This window comes from Vulpes lagopus, chromosome 22, assembly GCF_018345385.1.
Source record: "Vulpes lagopus strain Blue_001 chromosome 22, ASM1834538v1, whole genome shotgun sequence".
NCBI lineage: Eukaryota > Metazoa > Chordata > Mammalia > Carnivora > Canidae > Vulpes > Vulpes lagopus.
Window position 1 is genome coordinate 28,564,168 of NC_054845.1, and position 15,939 is coordinate 28,580,106.

General features: G+C 54.7%; 1 protein-coding gene across 2 annotated transcripts in view; it reads right to left on the reverse strand.

Annotated features, from left to right (window-relative positions):
• The window catches only part of PAX3 (paired box 3), a 95,929-nt gene extending 83,983 nt beyond the window's left edge, over positions 1 to 11,946 (reverse strand). The window contains exons 1-4 of one of the 2 annotated variants that reach the window (XM_041737597.1): positions 11,862 to 11,946; positions 10,410 to 10,645; positions 8,924 to 9,050; positions 7,681 to 7,815 (exon numbers count right to left, since the gene is read on the reverse strand). In XM_041737597.1, coding sequence (XP_041593531.1) covers positions 7,681 to 7,815; positions 8,924 to 9,050; positions 10,410 to 10,645; positions 11,862 to 11,946 — 583 coding nt within the window. Of the gene's footprint in view, positions 1 to 7,680; positions 7,816 to 8,923; positions 9,054 to 10,409; positions 10,646 to 11,861 lie in introns of both variants that reach the window. The other variant, XM_041737596.1, reaches the window with a different exon arrangement.
• Positions 11,947 to 15,939: the final 3,993 nt, after the last annotated feature.

Sequence of the window (15,939 nt, forward strand, 5' to 3'; positions counted from 1 at the left end):
TCTTTGTCAGGATTTTCCTTCCTAAGAGAAATGTGCATCAAATCAAATTCTAAATTTTACCTCACCCTTTATTAACATATGCTCTCTTCTTTAAAGAGAAGTGGCCACTTCCATAGCAGAAGTTGTTTGCTAGTTTTTTTCTTAGTTCTTATCAAGAAGGAAAGAAAACAGACATTGAAGGTAAGAATTCATAAAACCTTTCCTCGAGCATTCTCAGCAACTATGTTCCATGGTTTTCATATCTCCTTTTGACAGTGCTGAAGTTTCTAACTCATCTCCCTTGAATAGATGTTCTGTAATGTTAATGGGCATTTTGATAATGGTGCATGTTCCTTACAGTTACAAACTGGAAATTGCATTTATTCTCGTTATTTGAGAGCATAATCCTAACACAGACCATTTGAGAGAAAGCTTTCTTAGGAGACAGATGTCCTGATTCCAGCAAAAAAGTTCAACGCTGCTGGGGCTCCGTGTTTGGCCCAACACTGCAAGACAGAGCTGACAGCTGAATGTGACATTCTCTACCAGAGACCAGCAGCAATGGGGCAAGAAAATCTTTCCCAACAGAGCAGAAGATGGTCCTCTGTTCCTACCTTGGTGTGATCTTCCAAGAGAAGGGCAACTTCTGAAATTCCCTTTCATTTTCTGGGATCACAGTTTCTCAGATAAAGGCAGCCAGTTCTTTTTGTTGTTTGTTTGTTTGTTTGTTTGTTTTTACTATAATATCAAAATCGTGTTTATTTTCCCCAACTTTATTGAGATGGCATTGACATAAGCCAGTCCCTGAATCAGTAATTCTGCCTTGGTACTGACATCAGGTCCAATTTGGAGCTCAATCCTGCTGCCCTCCCCAGTAGTACATGGACACGGAGCCTGATACCCAAGGAGAAAAGTTACTTTAACTCCGTACATATACAAAATATACATGTACATGTGGAATATGCAACAAAGAACTCTCTAATGCTGCATCTGGACCCAGGACAGGGTAACCATAACAGATCCGAGCTGACTCACACTTCCAGCTTAATCCATTTCAGGCAGTTCTCTACACTCTAATGATTGGAACTCTATCAAAGAACATTTGAGCATAGGTAAAATATTAATTAATTGGGAGATTATAATAAAATGCATTAGAAAATATCCACTAGAGGTTCTATACATCAAGACCTATCTTGTTCAAGAATGAACCAGAAAGAATAAAAACAAAATGAAATAAAGATAAATAGCCCCATGCACAATTATTTAGCTCCGCAATAGGCACAGAGAAGGGGATTCAGAAACACAGATCTAGGATGCACATTTGAATATCCAAAGCCTGGATCTGGCATAAATTTCACAACCTCACAGTGATTTGTTGGCATTTGCAAATTAAGCACAGAGATGGTATTTCCAAAAAAGCCCTTGCAGGAATTTTAGCTCTCACAATAAAAGAAAAATCTATCCAAATATATTGAATTCTTGCTCTAGAAAAAAAAAAGTCTAATAGTTCATCTAAAAATCATGAGCTGAAAAGTCATAAAATCATTCAGGGAAAGATTTTTTCCTAGCCCTCCACAGCAGTACTGAATAATAATTGGGAGGCTGTGCTGTTACCTCAAATTCTGGTGACTCTAGAAAGTGTATTCCACTGGACAAATGAGCTTTTATTTTGTGCAACTGGATATAGTTTACTGCCAGCATAATTCATAGTGACGAACTTATAAATAAACTCTAACGATGTACAAACTATACACACAAATACGAATCTACTCCTACGTTTTGGGCGGGGGGGCGGGGGTAAAAATATACACGAGACTCATGTAACCATCTATAAACACACAAATATACAAACACATGCAGAGAAATGCAGTCAGTATAACTCCCAGTTTCCCGTGTATTTAATTATTCCCCACCCAGCTTTACATAAAAAAAAAAAATCTGACATCTTTCCTTTACATCACTGCAGCTTAGAAGACAACTTTGGTGAAAGTTCCACACTTAGAAATTTAGGGACAGGCGGATAGTAGCTTCCATGCCTCCAGCCACCCTTCAAAAATGAGAATCTATTTGATGATAAATTCACCATCTTAGCCTAAGCTCCAAACAAGAAATCACCATAGGATAATTAAAAACACCCCACGAATCTCTTCTCTACAAACCTACGACATGTAACTGGTTTGGGTTCCAATTTCTTAAAGAGAATTTGGTCAATCCTCCTTAGAGGTTTCAGAGGAAAAGGGGGATTTTCCAAGACAGATAAATTGAAATGATCCCGCTTTGATCTCTGTGGTTCAGAATCCCTCACAATAGAAGATGGCCAGTGAGGGGCCGCGATCCCGGCCTTTTAATGCGTAACAATGCTATCAACAAACAGCTACTTAATCAATATTTGGCCAGAGCTGCTGAAAACTTCCTTTTCAGATTTTAATTCCTAGTTGTAAAACAACCCCAGAGCAGCCGGTGAGATAAGGCATTAAACTGACTGCTTAATTGTCTGTTAGTGTCGTGTTAGTTATATATGTACGTTCTTAATGGTTCTTTAATCTTTATTTACCCGCATAAATAAGTTACCTGTCTAGAACCCCAGAACGGACCCTTCCCTGTCCCCGGTCCCCAGGCTCACTCGTTGTGGCTGCTGCTGCTGCTGCTGCTGCTGCGACTTTTAATTTTCGTTGGCTATTTCCTTGCTAGGTACGACTTCAACTTTTAACCTCTCGGTTAGAAAGGATTTTTTTTTTTTTTTTTGTCTTCCAAATATATTTATGCATGGATAGTGCGACTGGGTTCGGTGGCAACGCTCCTCCTCACCTGATTGATCTCGGCAAATCCCACTCCTGAACCGCGGAGCACTTGCTGGTTCCGCCTCACCGCCCCGGTGGGTTTTATTGCGAAGCCCTGGGGACTCTTAAATGACCCTTCAGTAATTATTACGCACTTGAAGCCCCGACATCCCCCGTTCCGGTGCTATCAACAATCAAATCAAGCCCCAAAATAAACATACGATTTCAAGCATTAATTAGAAAATCTGCATGTTTTCAATAAGGCTAGAGAGTAAGCATACAGCAGCCAACCAAACAAGACCAACAAGCAAAAAAGGAAAATCTACAAGACCTGAATTCTGCTGTTTTTTTCTTTTCTCTCTCTTTCTCTTTCTTTTTCTTTCTTTTTCTTTCTTTCTTTCTTTCCTTCCTTCTTTCCTTCCTTCCTTCTTTTCTTTCTTTTTCTCTTTCTTTCTTTTTCTTTCTTTCTTTCTTTCCTTCTTTTCTTTCTTTCTTTCTTTCCTTCCTTCCTTCCTTCTTTTCTTTCCTTTTCTCTTTCTTTCTTTCTCTTTTTTTCTTTCTTTCTTTCCTTCTTTCCTTTTCTTTTCTTTTCTTTTCTTTCTTTCTTTCTTCTTTCTTTCTTTCTTTTTTAATCATCCCAACAAGAAAATCGCTACTTTTACATCCCTGAAAAGAACGCAGCGTGGGGTTTTCATTTAATGCGACTCCTGATACTTCCAGGACACTTTTAAATGGGTGCCAGTTCCCTGCTGGGCATCGTAAGCGCTTCAGAAAATATAAAATTCACTCAAGAGACTAGAGGCGACATCGGGGTCAGATTTGGGATCCTGGCAAAGGGACTGGGAGAGTGGGCTGTCCGCGTTAATAAGGGTTCCGAGGCCACAAACCTAAGAGCTTGTACCCCGCGATTCCGGGCCTGCCCGGCCTCCCCGCGCCCCCCACCCCTGCGCCCCCCACCCCTGCGCCCCCCACCCCTGCGCCCCCACATCCTCCCCCGCAAAGTCGGGGGTGAAGCGGCCTTCCGCTCCCCTCGCCCGCAGCAGCCCCGCTAATGACAAAGTGCCCTTTTCGTGATTCCGCTGGAAATGAAATAGTCCGAGGGCCTCTCAAACTTTTCTGCGCTCCCAACTGCTTTCCCTCCTGTGCCCCTGAAAAGCCGAGGGCGTCCCACTCATTGCGGAAAAGCTCACAAGTGCACAAACAACGGGACTGGAGCAAAACTTTTGTCACTTTTACTTTCTCAAAAAAAAAAAAAAAAACAAAAAAAAAAGAAGAAGACCCGCTTTTCGTAAACGTCAAGCGGGAAGGGAGAGATAGGAAGGGAGGGTGCGCCCCAGTCGACCTGCGCTGGGGGCCTCGCAGCCTCATCTCCGAAATGGTTGCAAACCTCCCACGCTCACTGGAGATTTCTAAAGGGGGGGGGGAGCCAAGTCCTGTGAAAGTGTATCTCCAGCCCCAATCAAAACAGCAACTGGGCAATCTGGCCTCCCCCCCCCTCCCCTGCGCTCCCGAGCTGCCACTTCAAAGCCGCGGCAACAAGTCAGTGATTGTAACGTTGCATCTAAATATTTAAGCGAGAGCCTTGCCGTCGCGTGTCCCGTTTACAGTCCTCATCTGTCCTCTAATTCCATTACGGCACAAAGCAAAAATGTTTCCCAAAACTCACAAACAGGAAAAGCGTCACCCTGCTGGAGGAGGAGGAGGGAGGGGGAGGAGGAGGAGGAGGAGGAGGAGGAGGAGGAGGAGGAGGAGGAAGAGATGAAGGAGCAGTTTCTATTGATTAGTCACTGCTTTTGTGTTAAGGGCTTTCTTTAAAATAAGAAAAAAATGGGGGGAGGTTGCAGAAATTTCACTAATGTGAGCCTCAGGCAAGAGAGGAAAAAAAAAAAAAAGGAGAAGGGGGGGGAGGCGGGCTGCGTCTAGATGAAAGTGAGAAGGACATAAAGGAGGCAATTGAGTCGGCTGCAGCCCGGCGAGCTAAGCTTCGAGCCGGCCGGAGCGCAGGGGAGGGGGCGGCGCGGCGCTTTGGCGCAGGGCGCAGGGGTGGGGGCAGACCCATTGTGGCGGCGCCCGCGGGCCCGCTCGGCCGCGCCGGGGGAGGAACAGAGGCGCCCATTGAGTGGCCGCCGCGCAGGCTGCGCCCACAGCCCCCGATGCTGAGACCGGGGCTGGGCTCCTCCGACTGCGCGCGTCCCGACCTCGGTGCTGGCCCCGGAGGGCCGGGAGCACGCAGGGGGGAGGCGGGGGGTGCAGGGCTGCCGTCCCGGGCCCCCCAGCCTTCTCCTTCCGCGCGGGGGCCAAGGCGCAGGGAGCACGCCCCGGGAGGGGTGCGCGGTGTCCAGGGCGCACGGGGCGCGGGGCGCGCGCGCAGGGAGCCTGCACCCAGCAGCTCTCGGGTCGGGCGCGGGAAAGGGGTCGCCCAGGAGAAGGCCGAGCACTGCACAGACAGACCAGGGCAGTTCTGACCTCCAGGGCGCCTGTGTCCTGTGTCCCACACCTAGAAAGCCGCCCCCCTCTCCATCCCCCTCGCTGCAACCTCCAGAGAGCGCGGTCACCCTTGCTCGGGGCACCCCAAGTCCTTTCTCAGCCAGCCTCCTCTCCTCCCGGCTCAGGTCGCTTTATCAATTTTATCAACATTCATGTTCTATGTTACAAGCGGGGCAGCCGGTGACTTTTGGTGCCCAAACAACAGAGGCAATGCTTGGAAGTTTCTGGACTTCCCATTGCTACACTTCACTCTCTCCCTTCTTGCCCTCCCGGGCTTCTCTGGAAAGGGAGCTAGGGCCGCTGAAGAGAGGGAGGGACCCCGCATCTTCTCTGACAACCCCAAATTAAATTAGGCTTCTTCGGCCTCTGCGGAGTGTGTGTGTTTTCAACGGTACAGCCCCCGCTGGGGAGAATACTCTGATTTTAAAAATGGTAGCAATTGCCCTTGAATGGCAGCCGGCCCAGCTCGACGGCCCAAAAGACTAGAAACATTTTGTAGGTGAAATAGCCACTTTTTCCACGCTGGAGAGTCCATAAAACTTCCTGGCGCAGCAGCTATTGGAGCTCATTGAATAATTCATCCCTCATTGCAAGCCCATAATGTCTATTCTCGGCCCTTTGTGGGGCTGTTTTCTCTTCTTTTCTCCTTGAATTATAAAAAGGTTGCCTTCCTTTGTTCACATCAAGCTGCTGCGAGCTGGAGCTTTGTCTGGGCCGAGCTAAAGTGTGAGTTTCAATGGACTCTCCAGGCTTTGTCTCCCAAGTTCATCTCCAAGTGTAGATTGTGTAGAGAAGGCCTTCTTTGTAAAAGCTGGAAAAGTTGTACAAATGTTTGACCAGCTCATTTGGGGCGTTTTGTCTCCTGGGCCTCGGCTGCCTGTGCTGCTGCGAGGGAGCGGCGGGTCTGCCGCCGGCGCCTCCAGCAACAAGTAGCAAAGCCTCCTTCCTGAGCCTCTCCCGGAGCTCTGGGCTTCTTGCCCCTCGGCCCACACGGCCCGTTGGGTTTGGGATTGGCTGGTTTCCCTCCTTCCTCCCTCCCCAGTACCTCTGTGCTGCCTGGAGGCCTGGAATAGAGCTGGGGTGTCCTCTCAGAGACTGGAGCAGAAAAGCACCCCCCCCCCAAAGGAGGGGCTTACGCTAAGAATCCCGTGAGTCCCCTGCCTGTAAGGAAAGCAACGGCGTCTGTCCCTCCTGCCCAACCTGTCGCGGTTTGGGGTGTCTTTTCCTGATTGCCCGCGTGAGCCAGAGCATCCAGGCTTCTGTCTATCCCTGAAATCAGCTGTTGGGGTTTCTCACATCTAAATCGAAGTGTCTCTTCAAGGTTCTGCCCAGATTTTGCCCTGGTTTGTAAAGCCGCTGCCCTGCGCCGGGGTTGGGCCCTGAGAGCAAGGAAAGGGACCAGCTCTCCCCCACCCACCCCGCGGTCCTACTCCAGAGGCCACGTGCTGAGGGCTGGGACCCAGCTGGCCGCAGGGAGTGTCCGAGCCCCCCTGGACTGCCGCCTACCCTTCCAGGGCAAGTCAAGGCTCAACTCAACCCACCAGAGTCCTGCCCGGCCCAGAAGCGGCAACTCCAGCGGCAGCCGGGACGCCAGGCGCCTCCGGCCCTCTGCCACTTTGTGGAGGCGCAGCCATCCCCGGGCAGAGAGTGCTGAGCAGGGAACTGCTGCAAGGACCCCTCTCCTGTTCAGCTTCTACTTGGTTCACTTTCCTTTTGGGGGGGGGAGGGGAGGACACCTTTAGATTCCCAGGACCCTCTGCTGCAGGTATCCGGGAAGTAGGCTGTACTGATGGCTCCTGACCAGAGCCTTTCTCTTTGGCGATGACAGGTCGCAGGCGGCCGGAGCAGGTGGCCTGCACCTTTGGTGGAGGCAGTGTGCCAACACCAGGGGCGCAAGAATCCACATCTTGGGCCGGTTATACTCCCTGACACACACAGACATCGAGCCCTAATCATTTGAAAACCAATGTAAGGACCAACTTACATATGTGTATCTATGATGTATTACGTATGTACTCATAAGGCGGCTGGCACGCCCCCAAAGACTTGCGAGTCCAAGTCTCCTCTCCTCTCCTCCAAGGATGGGAAACCCCCTGGGGATCTGGACCTTTCCTGAGAGCACAAAGGTCCTGCGGCCTCCAGAGGCTCACCCGCCGTCCCCTGCCCCCCAAGCCCGCCCTAGCCGCCGCCACCGAGGGCAAGAGGGTAGCCCCGCACCAAACCACAGTTCTGGGTCCTAGACCCCGGCGGGGAGAGCGGTGCAGAAGAAAGACTTAGCACGCAGGAAGAGAAAAAAAGGAGCTCTTTTGTGTTCGGTCCCGGGGCGCCTGCGGCCTCCCCCGGGTGCGGTGGAAGCGGGCGAGCAGGCCCCTGACCCGGGCGCCCCGACGTGAGGGCGCAGGGCCCTGGCTCGCCCGCCCCGGCCGCCGCTTACCTCGCTCGCTCAGGATGCCGTCGATGCTGTGCTTGGCCTTCTTCTCGCTCTCCTCCGCCTCCTTCCTCTCCAGGTCGGCCTCCTCCTCTTCGCCTTTCCCGAATTTACTCCTCAGGATGCGGCTGATGGAGCTCACTGGAGGTGGGAGGAGGGGGGAGCGCGCAGCCTGAGCCTCCCGCCCCGAGCGCCCAGGGGGGCCCGGGCCCGCCCCGCACCTCGCGCCTGCAGCCTGGGGCTCCTGGGTCTTCCACCGCCTCACCCAGCTCCAGCCCCCTGCCCCTGCCAGCTCCCCGGGGACAGAGCCCGGGAAGCCCGCACCTCCGAGGTAGAGCCGGGAGCCGCCGTCTCCGTCCCTCGCATCCCGGCGGGAAGCATCTCCCCTTTCCGCCCTACAGCCCGGGCGCCAAGTCTCCAGGCGAAGAGAATTGCCCGCCAGCCCACCCGGAGCCCCTACCACCGCCTGGGGATTGGGCCTCCGCGGTTCGCGCCAAGGGAGGAAGAACCGCAGCGGACCCATCCCTTGCAATTCAACCTTTTTTTTTTTTTTTCCGGGCTCTATACAGGGTTTAAATTTCAACTGCAGAATCGTTTCCTATTGTTAAAAAAAAAAAATCAAAAGAAAATGCACTCTCCCCCATTTATTTTTTCCAGATCCCAGTCTGGTAAACAAATCCATACTCTGAAATATCTCGTTCTCGCAGGGGGGAAAGGGAGTTTCCTTTTAATTAAAAACAAACTCTCCCGCGCGCCCCCGCCTCGCCCCTGCGCCCGCTGCTCCTCTGCCTCCCCCGCTGCCGGGGCGCCGGAGGGTCCCTGCGACTCTCGGAAGAAGCGGCCGCAGCGAGGCCTCCCCTCCCCGGCCGCCCGGCGAAGCCTGGGCTGGCGCAGCCCCATCTCCCTTCGGTTGGGGTTACCCAAACATTTGTTTCTCTTTAAAAGGGAGCATCAATATTAATAAACGCTTGGCCTCCGCCTCGCGTTTCCTGCCTTTGCCTCCTCGACAGAAACCCTCTTCGGGGAGCCCTTGGCGGTCTCTCAACCCCGGGCCCAGCAGCTCAGCCCCTCTCCTGAAACACCGAGACCGGGGCTGGCTCGGGAGTGTTTCAGGGCCCTGCGAGCGGCTGCCTCCAGATCGCCCAGATGGATCTTTGGGGTGATTACGGCTCGGATGGCCCCCCTGCGTGCGCCCCAGGGGGAACAGCGACTGGCCGCCGCGCCTCCAACACGTTAATGGGCCTGGTACCTGAGGGCACAGTGTTTCGATCACAGACAGCGTCCTTAAGTAATTTGTCTCGAATTTCCCAGCTGAACATGCCCGGGTTCTCTCTTTTGTATTCCTCAATTTTCTTCTCCACGTCAGGCGTTGTCACCTGCTTTAAGAGAACAGGCAGGCAGGCGTTGGTACCCAGTACTCAGGGCCAAATGTGGAGGCCCTAAGGCCTCCAAGCCCTGTGAGATGCACCTTCCTGCACCCCCTGGGGAAGTCCCCCTTGTTAGCAAAAGGACCCCAGCTCTGTGAGGCAGTTCAGTTTCAGGAAGGGGTAGAAGAGAGATGGCCCCACCTCTGGAGACCCTCTTCCCCCCTAGGCAAGCTTGGACGATCAAGATACATTAACAAGACTTATAACATCTTGTGGGGGTGGGGGTGGGGGAGGTGCTTTCTGATCCCTGAAAATAAGAAAAGTCAACTCCTTACACAGAAACAACTGGAAAATGAAACTAAAAAGGGGGAATGTTTGAAAGAGAAGAGAAAAAAAAAAATCAGGTTAGATCTGTAACTTGTATCTCTCCCCCAAAAAGCACAAGGTTGGAGCTAAATTGAAGAACAGAATGAAATGCAAAAGCTGATGGTATAGGTTTAAAAAAATTAATCAGAGTATAACAAATATGGATAATTTGAGAGACTGGTTCTTTTTTTTTTCTTTCTTTCTTTCTTTCAATGAAAGTAATTTCCAGAGACTCTTGGAGAAGGTGCAAAAGGAGCTGAAGGTGGGGGGTGGAGCAGGGTGTTTGGAAGTCTTCAGTTTACCAGAACCCTCTTTCTGATTTTGCCCTGTGGCAACTAGAAAATTATATTGGATTTTCCCCACATCCAGAAGAAAAGGCAGACCCTAGGTAATCCCCTCCCACTGAGCCTTAGCCAGTGTGACTCTTTCATTTTTTAAAAAGGAACCAAAATAATTTGAAGATAGTACCAAACTGCTTTTTAAATGCCAGCTCAGCTGCTCATCACAAAGAAAACAAATCACCCTAGCTTTTAACTCCCTGAAGACAATTCGGACTGAAGGGGGTTGGGGACAGAAGGTGGGAGAGAAACCATTAGAAAACCAAAAGTGGCTCCTTAGAGTAGGTTTGGCGAGGGTGGGTGCAGTGTGTGGGAGCTGGGAAAACTCTTGCGGAAGAAACCAGCAACAGGTGGGCACATGCAGCTGCATGCTTAGGTGTTTGCCTATTAAAATGATTTCATGAGTATTCTAGGGTTCTAGAACAGTTTTTAAAATGCTGTATTTCCTTTGCAAGAAGGCTGGAGTCTTCCCTTAGCGTTTAGCCCAGGTGGCAACCGAGTCCTCCCACCCCCACCATACACACACACCCCACACACCCCTTTCCAGTCCTGAAAAATAACTCCTCGGGGAAACCCCCCAGGACAGTCCCTGCCCCCTGCCCCATCTTCCCTGAGCGGGAGACCAGAGGGCCCGAGGCCTATAGGGCCAGACCCGCGCGCTCACCTTGGGCTTGCTGCCGCCGATGGCACCAGGGCGGATGGAGCCCGTCTCCTGGTACCTGCACAGGATCTTAGAGACGCAGCCGTGGGACACCCGCAACTGGCGGGAGATGACACAGGGCCGGATTCCGTGGTGGGCCATCTCCACTATCTTGTGGCGGATGTGGTTGGGTAGCGGCCTGCCGTTGATAAACACCCCTCCGAGCTGATTGACTCGGCCCTGGCCGAGGGGAGTGGACACTGGGAGCAGAAGGCGAAAGGAGAGGCAGAGGAAAGTCATCGCGAGAGAACAGAGAGCCCCGGAAAGATGAGCCCCCCCAACTTCACACTCTTCTGGACAATCGGCCGCTGCAGCCCCAGCGCTGCAACTGTGCGGCCTCCGGCTGCCCGCCCCAGACCCTGTTCCAACCACATCTGTTCAAGTTATTAAGCAATTCGGGAGCACTTAACTTGCCCCAGAGAAACTGCCTTCCTTCTGGGCCCACGGAGAGTGGCAGTGTTGGAAGGGGGGAGACCCTGAGGCCAGAATCTTGAGCTGAGAGAAAAGTCTACCCAGACGCTGGCCTTCTGGAACTCCGCTCACACCAAACCCTGTTCAACTGGATCTGCTCCCTCTCTGAGGAGCTGGGGTGAGCTGACAGTCCTTGGGGTTTCTGGCTAAGAATGCAGCAGCCAAAGGTCAAAGAGGGTCCGGAAAAGAGTCTCCGGTGGCAGCGCCTGTCACCTGTTACACCTTGGGACAGAGACGACAGCCAGGTCTGTGCACAGACCCTTCCCCTCTAGTCACCTTCAGGGTATGACATTCTACTCTAGACCCTGCCTGAAGGCCGGCCCCGCCGGATCAGCATCCCGCTCGGTCGCTCCAACCTCACAAACTATCCAGAAGGGCTCGGACTTGTAAGTCTTCCCGCCTTGGGAGCCCCTTCTGGGTGAAGGAAAGGCAGTTAACCCAAAAGTGTTACGGAAACTTCCAGATGCCACTCGAGATGAATGGAACTCTAATTAATGAATCAATTAATACTAAAGATTCCAAGCACGGTGCCCCGCACGCCCGCCCGCCCGCCCGCCTGCCACTACACTTTGCACCCGCAAGAATCTCCTTGCGGAGCTAACAAAAGCTTAGCAAATATGGAAGCAGCTGGACGATTTTGAGACGCCTTGGGAGGCGGAGGGAATGCGGAGAAGTTGCTTTGGGGGGGCCCAGAAGCCGCTTGACCCCCTCCCCAGCGCGGCATTTCCAAAACTGCAAAGGAAAGCGGAGGCCTGCAGCAGGCCCGGCCGCCCAGCTCCGCCAGGGTTTGCAGAAAGAGCTGCGCTGCTTGCAAGGGGGAGTCGAGTGGGGTCTCGCCCGACCGGGCTGGGCCCCCTCCCAGGGCCTGCGGGGAAGCCCGGGGAGCCCCCGGGGGTGGGGTGGGGGTCCGGCTCCCCGGCTGGGCGCGCGCAGGCCCTCCCTTACCTTCCAGGGGGAAGCCGCTGCGCGGGTAGTTCTGCCCCGGGCCCGGCCGCATCATCCTGGGCACGGCTCCGGCCAGCGTGGTCATCCTGGGGCGGCTCCGCTCGGGAATCGTGTCCAGGCGAGGGCGAGGGCGAAGGCGAAGGCGAGGGGCAAGCGCGGCGCTGGGGACCCCCGGGGACTCCGCGCCCCAGGGAGGCCGGGGACGGCGGCGGGGACGCGGGCGGGGACGGCCGCCCCTAGCCCGGAGGCGCGCGGGGGGCGCGGGGGGCGCGCGGGCAGGGCCCCCGAGGCCAGGACCGCCAGCCCGGGCGCAGGGTCCGGGTCGGGGCGCGTGGGCGCGGGCGGCCCCGGGGCTGGGGCCGGGGCTGGGGCCGGGCTGGGGCTGGGCGCGGGCTGGGGCGCGGGGAGCCGGGGCGGGGCGCGCGCGGCCGGCCCGAGTCTCCTCCCGTGGTGACCCCGAGCGCGAGTGCGGGGATCCGGGCTCGGGAGCATTTATTAGTCCTTTCACCCAAAGCTTGGTCAGGAGCCCTGAGCTGCGATTGGCCGACGGGGAGACCGTCCCGGGTGGCGGAGACACGCGCTGATTGGGCGACAGCGGCCACTTTCTCTTCCCATCCCCGGCGATGCCAGGGCCTCGGCCGGCCCGGAGAGGGACCCGCGCTGCGCCCCTTGCCCGGAGGAGAAGTCAGGCCCGTGGAGAGCGGCAGAGGCGGCCCGAGGGGGTCGGCAGCTTCTGCCCTCGCCCCACGGGGGCCACTCTGGACTTTCTCTTTCTTTGTCTCTGCCTGTCTCTGCGTATCTCTGTGGCCTTGACTCTATCCTTCTCACCCCACGTCCTTATCGAGGTCTCTATGTTTCACCTGTGACTTCTCTCTCTCTGCTTTTGCTTGCTTGGCTGCCACTGGAGGGGGTGCCATTCAGTAGGAAGGCATGGGGACCCCCCCACGTGGGTACCTTCCTGCCCCTGGTCCGTGCCCCTTGGGCCTAGGTTCATTGGAGGGGTCCTCCGGGTGGGGTTCCTCCCCGGAGGAGACCAGGGTGTGCTGATAAGGTCTTTTGTCCGCTCAGCCTGGAAAGCCCGAGTGGTGTGAAGCTTAGGCAGCCTTGGGGAGGCCTCAGGACGCACTAGTTGAAGCGTGGGGAGGGGAGGGAGAAGAAAACTGTCTCTTCTTGACGGAAAAATCCACTCTGGGAAGCCCCAACTCTAAACCTCGAGGTATAGGTCCCCAATGCGGCATGTGTCTATATGTTAAAGTTTTGCCCGGCTGCAGCGTTTGTTCTCAGGAATTTATTATGGTATTCAGACTAAACTGCTGGAAAAATAAAAGGAGCGAAGTCTTGGCTAGGAGCTGAAGTGTCCCCAGCAGGATATGACGCCAGGAGTGTTGTAAAGACTGTCTGTCCTTAGAGAAGGTACCATTGTGCATAGCCTTTTATTTATAACTTGGTAAGTGCCAGCGAACTCGCCTCCTTTACACCCCCGAGTGCCAGCCCCGCGCTCTGCACTGCGCTTTATGCGCTCGAGTCTATTCAGGGACTGTCACTCCGGGGCTGCGAGGTATTCAGGGCCTTAATCAATCAAAAGGATGAGAATCGGGCAGGTTTTTTCCCTTTGAAATAAAGGAAACAATGACTTCTGGGCTTCAAGTTCCCCCTTTTCCTTTTACAATTTTTGATTTTTTTCCTGGGCCAGAGTTCTCCACCACCACCCCCCCTCTCAGTTTCCCATCCCCCAACTCCTTTTGACAGTTTCTACGTGAACTCGGCCCCCAACCCCACTTCCCCACCCCCTAATTAAGGCAAACACAGAAGGGAAGATGGGGGGGCGGGTGGAGGGGAGCGTATAGCTGCTCGACCCTCTGGGAGTTGGCCCTTTAAAAATCCACTCGCAAGTGGGAAAAGCAGGCAGCTTTCAGCTGGGCTTCAACGTTAAAAGGTTGGCCTGACCTCCAGAGCAGCCGGCCGGGGCTCTGGAAACACGGAAAAAGTCTGGAGGTGTCCTCACCCACCCAAGGGGGGAGGGCCCACGTGCATTCATAGTACAAAGGAGAGACGCTCCTTAGAACAAAGCCCTACTTAACCCGATTTTACATAAAATGATTCAATTTGTCAAGGGGAAAACTTTCTCATTTTCTTTCTGCAAACTTGGTGGTCACCAAAGCCTGTGTCTGGGTTTCCTAAGCCCCCTCTCCGGGATTGCCTCTCGGGAGCCAGGATTTTTTCAAGTTTTCCGTCTTCAGAAGGTTGAGTGGAGCAGACAGGGAATTTTCTAGGGTTAGAGGTAGTTGGGAGGAGAGGTACCCAGGGTGTATTTTAAGAGGGCAAATGCAGCCTCAGCTCGCCCGCGGAGGGAGCCCAGGAATATCCAGGACTGAGTCTCATTTGTTTCTGAGCCCAGGGCTCGGTCTCCAAACCCTGCCGGCGGTGTTCACTCTCCCCGGAGAGCCCGGGGATTCGCGACCGCTTGCTGCAGACTCGCTCCCCGTTCCCCGCGTGGCGCGTCCAGCCCCCGTGCTCCACAGGGCTGGGGAGATCCTGGGATGGAAGGGCTGCGGCTTGAACTGGATCTGGATTACCCATGGGGCCATCCACAGACCGACCACTGCTTGCTCTAAAAATGTACAAATAGAGACCCTGAGCGTGTGTGTGTGTGTGTGTGTGTGTGTGTGTGTGTGTGTGTGTTGGGGGCCTGCGGCTCCAGGATCTGTCCTTCTCAGCCTCCACCGGGCCAGAGGGCTCTGAGGTTCTTCTGTAGCCAGAGATCAGCTCTGCCCCTCTCCAGCCAGGCGGCGGTCAGAGGACCTCAGAGACCCGGGGCAGGGTGACAGGGCACCCTCGGTCTCAGGGCAACTGGGCCAGGAGGGCTGCCGGGGTACTTAGGATCCAAAGACCTCGGGAGTCCAAGTTCCTGCACTTGGTATTCCTGAAGTCCGACCGGGAAAGGCCAGGACAGAGACGTTGGCTGAGGTTCTGGGGCCTCCGGGCCCACTCGCAGCTGAACCAGGCCCAGAGCCCCAGGCTGGACAAAGTCGAAAGCAACAGGTCGCACGGGGGGCGGGGTGGTTCCCGGTTGTCAGGATTACTTTTGCAAAGAATGAACCCCGGCCCTACACTTCAGCCCCTCCGTCCCCATCTCCGGAGCCCCTGCCTCCCCTTCTTTCTGAGGTGTCTCCGGAAGCAGAAGCTACCCCCGCCCCAGGCCCCAAGCAGGAAGGGAGTCTCCACCCAGGCCCCTTCCCGGGTCCCAGCCGGTGAGCCAGAGTCTCCCTGCCGAGTCTGGGCGCGACACAGGCGCTAATTAACGAGGAGTGGCCCCACGGTGGGGCTTGCAAGGTAAGCGCAGCGCCCGCAGCCCTGGACGCAGGTCTGGGAAGCAGCACCATTTCCCAGGCTGACAGATCACCCTGAGAGCAGCAGGGGAGTCTCTAGCACGGTTTTGAGGAAGAAGAGAAAGGAACGTTGTGTCCGGTTGACGCTGTCAGTGCAAGTGCAGAACGACTGAAGCCTTGAGGGCAATAATAAGATAATTGGGGGCGGGGAGGAAGGGGGGATAACTTGCCGTTGCCTCCTCGGCAAGAGTTCCGAGGACCTGCAGGTGAAATAGCTGCCTGTCCCGTCCACCTGAGGGTTCCCGGCTCCGGGCTTGGGCTGGATGGACCGTCCAGTGGCCGCAGGACGCCCCTTAGCGCGCATCTCCCTGACTCGCCGACTCAGGCTTGATGAGCCTCTCAGGGTCCTCGGACTTCCCGTGGCCTCTAACAGGTGACCGCATTTCTAGCCAGACTGCAGACCTTAAGAGAAAATTATGATCTATGTAAAAGAATGTCCCCGACTCGCGCGGGTCCATCCAGGCCTTTTTTGGCCCCAACTGGAGGGCCTGGCGTAGTAGCCCCTCGGAGGCGCGCCTGCCGGCCCGCGGGGTCCCAGGCATCTCTCAGGACGCGGTCTGTGGTTTGAGCAAACACCCGAAGCCCTCGATTCCGCCGGAAGGCCGCCCCGCATTCACTCGAAGGAAATGAAAGGACCGAGTGGTTGAGGCGCTTGGTGGCCCGATGCACTGATAGGGGATCGGTGAGCG